General features: G+C 47.8%; 3 protein-coding genes across 3 annotated transcripts; 1 reads left to right on the forward strand and 2 right to left on the reverse strand.

Annotated features, from left to right (window-relative positions):
• Positions 1 to 3,812: 3,812 nt before the first annotated feature.
• Positions 3,813 to 4,706, reverse strand: MYCFIDRAFT_200760 (uncharacterized protein; the record flags this gene model as incomplete). The annotated part of the gene is made up of 1 exon (XM_007934091.1): positions 3,813 to 4,706. One exon carries the CDS (start codon positions 4,704 to 4,706, stop codon positions 3,813 to 3,815), a length of 894 nt encoding a protein of 297 aa, XP_007932282.1.
• A 405-nt stretch (positions 4,707 to 5,111) lies between these two features.
• Positions 5,112 to 8,940, reverse strand: MYCFIDRAFT_180153 (uncharacterized protein; the record flags this gene model as incomplete). Its single annotated transcript, XM_007934092.1, has 30 exons — positions 5,112 to 5,168; positions 5,195 to 5,364; positions 5,396 to 5,608; positions 5,637 to 5,703; positions 5,760 to 5,828; positions 5,880 to 5,982; positions 6,010 to 6,058; positions 6,088 to 6,119; positions 6,157 to 6,239; positions 6,280 to 6,293; positions 6,323 to 6,430; positions 6,456 to 6,469; positions 6,497 to 6,511; positions 6,539 to 6,611; positions 6,642 to 6,688; positions 6,721 to 6,969; positions 6,995 to 7,116; positions 7,156 to 7,239; positions 7,294 to 7,338; positions 7,360 to 7,514; positions 7,547 to 7,639; positions 7,675 to 7,691; positions 7,720 to 7,845; positions 7,888 to 7,970; positions 7,992 to 8,127; positions 8,160 to 8,502; positions 8,533 to 8,558; positions 8,588 to 8,595; positions 8,630 to 8,759; positions 8,786 to 8,940. 30 exons carry the CDS (start codon positions 8,938 to 8,940, stop codon positions 5,112 to 5,114), a joined length of 2,886 nt encoding a protein of 961 aa, XP_007932283.1.
• A 66-nt stretch (positions 8,941 to 9,006) lies between these two features.
• On the forward strand, positions 9,007 to 9,732 carry MYCFIDRAFT_180154 (uncharacterized protein; the record flags this gene model as incomplete). The annotated part of the gene is made up of 5 exons (XM_007934093.1): positions 9,007 to 9,149; positions 9,176 to 9,251; positions 9,279 to 9,398; positions 9,459 to 9,582; positions 9,611 to 9,732. 5 exons carry the CDS (start codon positions 9,007 to 9,009, stop codon positions 9,730 to 9,732), a joined length of 585 nt encoding a protein of 194 aa, XP_007932284.1.
• Between the last annotated feature and the right edge of the window lie 325 nt (positions 9,733 to 10,057).

A 10,057-nucleotide genomic window follows, 5' to 3' on the forward strand; every position in this document is an offset into this window, starting at 1 on the left:
AATTGAATACTCTCGGACCCTACTAAAGTAATACCGCTAGGGACTATAATAGAGGTTCTATCCCTATAATAGAACTAGGGGAGGACGGAGGCAATACAGAGAGCTACGCCCTAGGGAAACGATACTAGCCTTAGGCGTTCGGCCTATACGATACTAACCTACTACTTAGCGCTTAGTATACCGTATAAAACTATTCGAATTAACGTAGATAGACTTAGCTCCTTATCGAACCTATTAAGTTTTATATCTAGTGTCTACGTACGCGTTACTACCCTATAATAGAAGAATATAACCTCCGCGGATTAATCGGTCCTCGTTAATAGCGACTATACGGTAATAGTTACCTTATATATCAACGATTTTACTATACTAGCGAAGATAGAAGCGGAGGTTGAATCGCTAATCAACGGGCTTATAAAGAGGTTTAAAATAAAGGATATAGGTCCCGCTAAATTTATACTAGGCGTACGAATTAAGAGAGAAGCCGACGGGTCTATACTACTAGATTAAAGGTACTATATTAAAGATACGCTTAGAGAAGGGGGCTTAGATCTAGACGGAACCTTCCGAGTATCGACTCCGGCAAACGGATACGCGAATCTACTATCTATTATAAAGGACGAGGAGGTAGTAGATATCCGGAAATAATAACTACTAACCGGGAAACTAAATTATACCGTACGAGCTACTAGGCCGGATATGTCTTTTCTAACGTAACGACTAAGCTAATCCTCGGTAAATCCGGCTAGGAGATATTATAACGGAGGTATCTACGGCCTTAGATACCTAGGAAACACTCGGGACTACTATATAAAGTATAGTCCTATCTCTAAGAACGAAAACGATACGAGTACTTTAGTTACTCGTCTACCGGTTATATATACTAATTCGGACTACGCGGCCGACTCGACTAGGAAGTTAACGGTAGGATATATATCCCTATTAGCCGGCGGTCCTATATCTTAGTCTACTAAACTATAAAGGTCCGTAACGACTAGTACTATAGAAGCCGAATACTTAGCGCTATCCTACGCTATAAAAGAAGCTATTTAGATCCGTAATTTCTTCGAGTAATTTAAATACCTTACGGAAGACTACTATAAAGAACCTATAATTGTCTATAGGGATAATAAGGCGGCTATCGCTTTAGTACGAGATCCGGAATTTTATTCTAGAACGAAATATATCGACGTAGTAGTATACTACGTACGGGAACTAGTCGAGGATAAACAAGTTAATATAAAGTATATTCCGACTAAAGACTAACTAGCGGACCTCCTTACTAAACCCCTAACGAAAGGGAAGTTAGAAGAAAACGTAAAAAGAGACCTAGGGATAAAAACGATTACGAAGGATTAGGACTTAGCTATTTAGTTTACGGCTAGATAGCTAAGTAGAGGGAGTATTAAATTACTCGAGAATATACGAGGCTAGTTAGATTAATAAGTAAGAGAAAGAAAAGGAATCTTCGGGATTATTTACTTACGGCTTAAGTAATTGCTTATAATTCTTAGCGCTAGTATATATAAGTAGCTATTAAGTCCTTTCTTTAGATAGCAAGCAATTCTATTAGTTTACCGCCTATCTATAATAAAAGCATTGCGTCCTAGTAAGTGTTAGTATCCTATAGGATAGGAGCGTAGTAAGGGTATTATAGTACGACGGATTTAAGATACTAGGGAAAGTCCGAGTATATAGAAAGCTCTTAGTCGGTATAGCTATAAGAAACTGTAATATTAAATCCAAATACTATAGCGACTATCGTAGATTAAAACAATGCCCGTTTAGATAGATTTTATATCTTTACGTAATACTACTCTTTTATAGTATACTCGTATCCTCTATATCTAATCTTATAAGTATTAGCACTAGTAGGAGTAGCATAATAGCCTCTAAAGCTAATTAAGACATAGCAACGTATTACAAACATTTCTTTCTAAAAGCTTATATAGGTAGGTAAATTCTAGACTTTACTATCTACGAAGTATTATTTTCCTCGGTAAATCGATACTAATTCCCTACCTATAGTCGCACGTATTATAGATTAGCTTAGGGGAAGAATCTTCCTACTAAATTGCTTAGTTCTAAAGGCTAATTATCGTACATAGTAGCTTAACCTTAACGAAGTGAAATTGAATAGAGTTAGGGTAACTCTACTTTACACTTCTGTAAGCAATTCACCCCTACTACTTTAATAAGAGTCCGGTTATCGACATTGCATCTAAGACGAGCTCAGACTAATATAAAGCCTACCTACCGATTGGCGTAGAATAGACCGAAATCCTCGCCGCCTCTCTCCGACGATACGATTCATCACTCTCTTAAGACTAAGCAGGACGATACAAGTAGTCTCGTCACGATGGATTCGGATTGAGCTCAATGTGCTAGTAGAAACGGTTGAGTGGAAGGAAGAGGAGCTCGGGTCTGGTAGGTAGTACAAGGACATAACCAAAGCCTTCTCTGTGGATCAAATACCTGCTTGACAAGACGTGTTTCTGCGCGGGTAGTTTCACGTGGGTGACATGTTCTTCCACGATCAAGTATGCGTATCGTTACACACAACACTTGGGCGAGAATGTCGGAGGTTATGGCACGCACCTCGTTCTCTTTAGACTTTCACGTCTCACAAGACATCGTTCTCAGACTAGCTTTTCTGCCTCTTGTGGAGGGAGCATGAAGGTGGCAATCGCTACTCGAAGTATCGTGCGACTGGCAACTAGGACTTCGATGGCTGCTTCACCATTCCAGGCATGTCCGATGACACCTACCCGGAGTGCGCCTTCTCCAACCACTATCGCGAGTGCACGAAGTGTCCCAATCATGGTTAGACCTCACTTCAGGCTAGGGCTGATACTTCCCAAGCCGATTCATTCAATCAATTGGTCAAGCCCCCACTGACGAGGATGCAACCGTCTACCGCAATCGTGTTCCACTGAGCATGTACGATGTGCATGGGAATCCCGTCTTCATGCCGTACAACTCCATGAGTCGTCGTACTCGTCTGGCTCCAGTTTAAGCTTTCCCCAGCGACAACCGCTTTCCGATTGACACGGTACTGCTGGTGGTAGTAGTGTTGTCCTGCCTCAAGTCCGGCGAACAATGCCACATCAAGGAGAAGCGTTCTGGAAGCCTTGATTCTGTCCGTATTCAACTCCAGTCATGACTGGGCGCCGCGCTGCCTGCACAAGCTCGCATTTCCCAGCACCCTCTCCCGATTTTGAGTGGAGACGTGACCAGGCGGCCGCACAAGACAAGGTCAGCAACTTGCGAGGTGCAGAGTACAGCTTTTGTAACTACCGAGCCGTTTCTGAAAGTGTTACACAATTTCTTCCCACATACACTCCACACACCTTTCTTCAATCTTTGGGAATCCGGGGACTCAAGACGCGAGAGTGTGATGGAGAGATTGCACTGGGAGTTTATTCTCTTTGGTATTTGCGTGTATTTATGGACCATCTTGCTATGGAGTTCACTGTTGCCGGTGGACATGAAGGCATTCAAGCAGCGTCCATTCACAACCGCAGTCCTGTTGTCAGATGGTCTACTTGCGTCCAATTCTTCCGCCTGGCTCAGTTCCCTTGCTCGTCTCCCGGGACGATCACTCTATCTGGTAGATGAAACCATTCCTCGCTCTGGTAGTTCAGACGTGTGTGATATGTCTGCGTAGCAATACCATTATTGATCCTGACCCTGATGCAACTCCATGTCCAAAGGGCCGTTTCCATTTCCAGAAGATTGTAGTGGCTTCAAGACGAAGCCCGGAACTCGCTGTCTTTGACTGAAACCCAAGCCAGGGTTTCTGAAGAACACAGTTAGAATAAACCTTCCACCCACGTCAACAGCTCAAGCTGCCCTGCGATGACCTCTGCTGCGAGTCCTGTCTGCGTCACCATGAGAAGCTCCATCCTCATCTTACTCTCCATGTCCCAGAAAGCCTCCACCTTGCTCATCAAGTCACTTCCATTCCCATCCTCATCCTGGTCGTCCCAAGGAAATTCGATCTTCTTTCCAATTTCCACATTCCACGACGCCCATTCTCCCTCCTCCACTCCGAATCTCCAATCAATTTCAAAACAGAATCGGTACTCGAGATCCGTAAGAGCTTTTTTGTCCATTCCGAGTCGCTTAGCCCAGATCTTGGTGCGTGGAGCAGAGTCGTCCAAGACTTTCTTCGCGAGGATGACAGCCGTTTGGAACAATTCAAGAGGCCGAGTATCTGACGTAGGTGTGCCGCGACGGGTGAGCAGCATCATAGCCACAACGACTACATCGTTATCAATGTCGAAATCGGAGACGAAACAATCGATGTTTTGGTGTAGGCGGCCAAGGCCGAAGTGCTTTTTCGGGGATTTTGCACAGCTCTGCCAAGCTACTAGAGTTGCGAGATGATTGATTGTAGTTTGGGGATAGGCTGAGAAGTCGGATTGGAAAGAGTCTGCGATGGGAAGCTTAGCGAATCGTCGGGGGCGATTGGCGAAGGCAACCATTTCGGTAAACGTAGGACTGCGGTAGCTTGATGGAGAGGCTGAGTAGATGCGAGGTCTCTTGCTGATACGCTTGTTGCTGTCGGCACTGTCTTGGGTGCTGCCGCCATTGCTGCTGTCATTGCTGCTCATATCATCGAGTGAATCGATTGAAGACAGGGATGATGAAGATGACAAGGTGGAGGCGGTCTCTGATCGAGAACGCTTCCTGTTCTGTGACATTGCTTCCGTGTCCGACGCTATCATGGGATGACGAGCAGTATCACGACTGTGTGCGAATGGTAGGGTGCAGAAAGAAGCTCCTGTAAAATATGCTGGAGTCTGTTTTCATAGTGCATTGTCGGCGGTCCGATCGCCGGACGGTTAGTTCGACTCACCTCCAGAAGTGCAGGCCTCACTTCATACGGTCCAGCTTGGCTTCTGTACACGCCCGCCCGAAAGCATTTCCAAGTGCAAGCTTGCAAGCTGTCGCATCTGCACAAAGCCGTTCAATCACAACTGCCATCTTACCTTGAAGCTGGGCCCTTGCTCGGAGTCTGAGCTTGCAAGCTTCGCATCTGCATGTACCCGAACGAACTCATCATGCTGCTTCGGGTCCATGCAGCTATTGCGCCGAACATTGGGTTGTCATTGGCTGGCGACAAATGGGCGCTCAAGGTTTATAGCAATCTCGTTGATGGCTCCCTCGGAAGAACGCATGAACTCATGACAGAAGAGGTATGCTTGAGGCCAGGACCGATGAAAAATCTCAAATTGGACATAGAAGCAGGACTTCCTGTCGTATCCTCGGTAGCTTCTGCGTCAACAGCTTGAGAAGCTTCTCCTGCAAATCTGAGGTCACGATGGTCTTGATATCCTCCCCATGCCGCCCATACAGTGTCTGCATGCCGTGGCATTGATCTCGTCCTCACTTTCTATCTTTGTCTTCTGAAGTCTGGCCATGATGAATACCGGTGTCTGGTGCTTTCGTTTGGGCGATACTTCTGGAATCAGCGCACTCGATGTGTTCGCACTGCATCTGTTCCATCTAGGGGAAGGTGAGCATGTACGTAGGCCTGGATCTGTTGCGTAATGGCTGTGCTGGAGATGGTGTTGTAGTAGTGAGAATAGCAAGAACAGCGCAGCTCCGCCGCGGCCGACTTGGGCACAAACAGTTCCTCGTCTTTGTAGGGATGGTTAGCGAGGAGGATTTCGAGATGATGTTTGGAGATGGAGGAAGCTGTAGGAGAAAGGGCGACGGCGGCGGCGGCGGCGGCGGTGAGGGTTGTGTGTCACCATGGAGGCTGAAGTTGCTGAGTCCAACTCGGCAGGTCGGCGTTGGGCGTCGGCAGGTCGGCTGGCGGGCTTTTCCAATCAATGCCGGAACTGCCTCCTCGCTTATACTTCTACAACCACAACCTCGACATCGACTTTATGAGATCCTGTAATGGAAGGACCCAACACTATAGTGAAAGCTCTAAGCCCTCTGGTCCTACTACCTTCCGCCCAATTGTAGCGACTTGTCAATTCAGCCGCTAATTTCCACTCCCTCCTCGTTGCTTCTAGACGCCCGAACGCGATGAAGAAAGAGGAGGCTGAGACAACAAGGCAAGTCAACTCGAACTTGGCGATGTTATTGATCGCATCCAGTCCGGCCTTCAACGTATTTGTTGCCAGTGTTTGCTATAACAACCGCGAGGCTTCTCCCCATTTCGAAGCCAATTCATCGCTTTTCTGGCCTGCTTCGAGCTTAGGAAGTGTGTCTCGCACAATTCCCTCGTCCCCAAAGACCCGAAATCTACGCGTGTGGCTACACAAGGGCGAACATCGCTTAAACCTGCAATGGGGACGTAATCAACAAGATTCTAAGCTGCCGTAGAACAAATGCTCGGTGCTATTGTCAGTGTCTGTGCTCTTGTCAGTGGAGGGAATGCGATCAGAATCACCCTTACGACAAGCAGCGCGAGCTCGACAAGGGAATCATCTAGTGACTGCACTGCTCATGGCTCGAATCGGATCTACAGAGACCTCACGAAGCGGCGAAAGTTCTCGGTTCACAGTGCCTAAAAGTCTACTGAATGTCGCTCCCCGGATCAACGGGAATCAAGTCTCTATAAGTGTGAGTCTTTGAGGCGATCGAGATTGAAACTAATTTTGCATTGAAAGAAGTTGTCTAACGCTGAGACATTTGATCGAGTTGTTTGGCTGGTGCAAGACCTGGCTTACTGACAGCCCCTGTATTGCAAGTATACCAAACCTACTGGAGAAGTGTCTGCCCGAAAGACTGGGTGGGGCCTCGTGCATTCGTTTCTTGACCTCCTGCGCCATCGCAACCTCATTTTCTTGTTCTCCCCTCCCTTTTCTTCTTCTCCTGCATCGTCCACGACACCAGACACCGCAATAAAACGCTACTAGCTTCTTGGACAAGCCCGCCCTCGCCAAAAAGGTTACCTCCCTTTCAGGCTTCGAACGATAGAAAGCAGGTTCCTCGAGGACCTTGATGCAGCTTTGTGCGAGCGCAGGCACAACACACCATACGCGTGGACTGCTGCAGCCCACCACCCTCTCGATCGTCACCGAAGGTATATTCGCACCATGCCTCGTGCGGCTCTATCAGCTGTAGAATTGGGGTGGAAGTGCTGAAATAGATCCTCTTCGTCGCATCTACGTTTCAATGCGCGTGAATGTGAACGTGATCGAGAGTCTCGGGTCGGGAATCAAGAACAACAATAGCCTGGTTGACTTCTGTAGAAGCAAATTCCTCGACGTCCTTTCTCTGGATGCAGATGTGGCTGTATAAGGAAGATCGTAATTGTGGCTCCTTATCCACCGAATACTTCAAGATTTGACCCGAAGACAGTGATGTCGGAACAGCCTATGCTTCGCAGTTGGCCACGTCCGGGAAGAAGGAGATGCCTTTGCGAGGCTGAGAGAAGTGGACGAGGCTTTTTCGAGTTTCAGGTGATGTGAATTCAAGGCTGGGAGTCTGAAGCTGACTTACTCGGCGGTGCTGCTGAAGGCAAGAGGGTGTCATCGGAATCCGATCCAGGTCTTATCTGAGGTGAATCTGCTGTCCAAGTCACTCACTGGGCATTTGTGGTCTGGGTGGAATGGGAGGCGAGAATCGTTATGAGGAAGAGAGCGTCGATTACACAGTCGGTTTGTCGGATCGGAGTCTGATGGGAAAATGAGAACGTCGTTGCCGCCCGACCGAGAATTATCGTATGACTTGTACCATTGTCATTCCTTTTCCCACAAGGCGTCAGTCTTCAAGCGTCCACCCACAGAAGCTCTGCGGCCGTGTAGCGCCCGCGTGGCTCTCCTCCCGAACGTGCCATTTTCACTGCTTGCAGGTTGTACCGATGGAATCTTTCTCGTAAATCTGTGGCCCAGCAACCGTCGAAATCGCCTTTGAATGCAACACGGTGCTCGTCGCCGAATTGTTTGAGTCATCTGTGGCACTCGTTTGCGTGGCATTCGCAGCCATCCAAGATTCCGGAATTCTTCCTCGTAAACTCATCATGTTACATCACAGCCCCTCCTCTTCTTGGAAATCCCGAGTGAGCGCACAACAACTTCTACCACCTCTTCCATTGTCTGCTCATCATTGCTGGCCGATAGTGCGGTGGAGGTCGGCATGCTTGTGAATGTTCGCGCAACTTCGCTTGACAAGATCACTCGCATAGAACGGAGCACGCCTCGCGTAGACGCTGACGGGTCGGAGTCGATTGAGGGGGCATTTGCGCAAAGGCACGGGTAGTCTTGTTCCTGTGGCTTCGAGAGGGAACGCAACGAAGCCTTCGGATAAGGTTCGAGGGATTGGAGATGTTGTCGAGCCGGAATCGAGGTGCAGAGAAAAGTTGAGTTCTGTTGGTCCGGGCGTGCTGTCTTCGCGTTGCCGCACACTCCTCGGCAATCGCCCCAACTGAGGTGCTCATCCTGATCTCCTCCGCTTCTCTTCGAATGTTGGCAAGGGAAAGAAAACCAGCCGCCATATCTTCGAGCCGACGGGTCATAGATCGGCAGAGGCAAGCACCGACTCAACATCGATGTCTCTCCTGTCGCTCACGTCCCGCCAATGAGTGACTTTCCGTACTCTACCCGAACGGTCAATCACCTACCACAAAGGCCGCTCATCCCAGGTACATTTCAACTACGCAAGCAACTTTCTGCCGGGAGAATTCCTTCTTTCCAGTCTCCCAGGTGTCACCCAGCAGGCCCAGTCCGGCTTCCCTGTCTTGACACCAATATACGCCGCAAAATTTGATCGCCTGAGAGGAATTTGCGATTGAAACACTCACATTTCCGAGCCGGTGCAACACACCACGGACAGCATCCCTGGAGGGTGGCAGCCAAAATCACCACCGTCTTGTTTCAGTCGAGCGGAAATCATCAAGAAATGCACAAGAAAGCTATCGAGAGATACATGGAAGATGAGACGGTGCTGCATGTGGTTTGGTGGATGAGTGACTGCCATGACTTGTAAGATGCGGCGTATAGGTAGATGCAAAGCCCGTATACGCGGCATAGGCAGTTTCATGGAATGTTCCCGCGGCCCGAGAATTGGGGCAACTATGTTGTGAAGCCACACGAGCCCTGGCACACTCACCAGCTCCAGGATTACGTGAGTTTCGAGGCCAAAGCAGTCAAGAAAGGCACAGAGAAGCACAATCACACAAATCGAGGGTCTGCGATACAGGACCTCCGACAAGGCCAACGAACAGTAAATGCAAGGTGATTGCACACCGAATGGAAGTCACGATGAGGGAGGAGTATGTTTATATGTACGTGAATCTACGCAAATAAAATCAATAGTCTACTCCACGAGATCTGCGAAATCCAAATCACGGATTGCTCTCGATGCTTCAAGTCGGGATTGATTCTAGCAACCAGACTTGCTATGCCGGACGAACCTTACATTTCCCAACCATTCACGTGTAGCGAAGTATGCCGGGTTCAACATCGGATCGAATGTTCGTGCACAGCTCGTCGTAGGAGAAATGGCAAGAAACACGGCCGCTGCAAAAATACAGCTTCTATAGCCGCAAAAAAGCGGCCTCTACGCAAGACGCGGCCTGCCCTACCCGTGGGAACATTGAATCATCTTGCGGATACACTAGTGAGACGCCGCGTCTGCGAAACAAAAGCGGCCTTCAGGCAAAACGCGGATGCCGCAAAGAAGAGCCTCTATAAAAAACGCGGCATTTACGAAAAACGCGGCCTCTACAAAAAAAGCGGCCGCCGCAAAAAAAAGGCAGCCTATGCGTAAAACGCGGCCTCTATAAAAGATAAGGGTACCGCAAAAACGTAGCCTTTATACAAAACGTAGCCTCTATATAAAACGCGGCTTCTATAATCGGCTTCTCTAGTATTATATATAATATAGACCTATTAATAACGAGATCCTTATTCTTATCTATTCCCCTAATTAACTTATAGAAATAGATATTTATTAGGTCTAAAAGTAGTATTCTCGAACGTTATAGATCTCCTAAGTATTCGCTAGAGTCCGACTTTTATTATTCGTATACTCCTTTCTCTTCCGGCTAAGAGTTATCGCGACTACCTATAGTAATCTTAGTCCGGCTATTAGG

The sequence above is a fragment of the Pseudocercospora fijiensis genome (genome assembly GCF_000340215.1).
Source record: "Pseudocercospora fijiensis CIRAD86 unplaced genomic scaffold MYCFIscaffold_14, whole genome shotgun sequence".
Lineage (NCBI taxonomy): Eukaryota > Fungi > Ascomycota > Dothideomycetes > Mycosphaerellales > Mycosphaerellaceae > Pseudocercospora > Pseudocercospora fijiensis.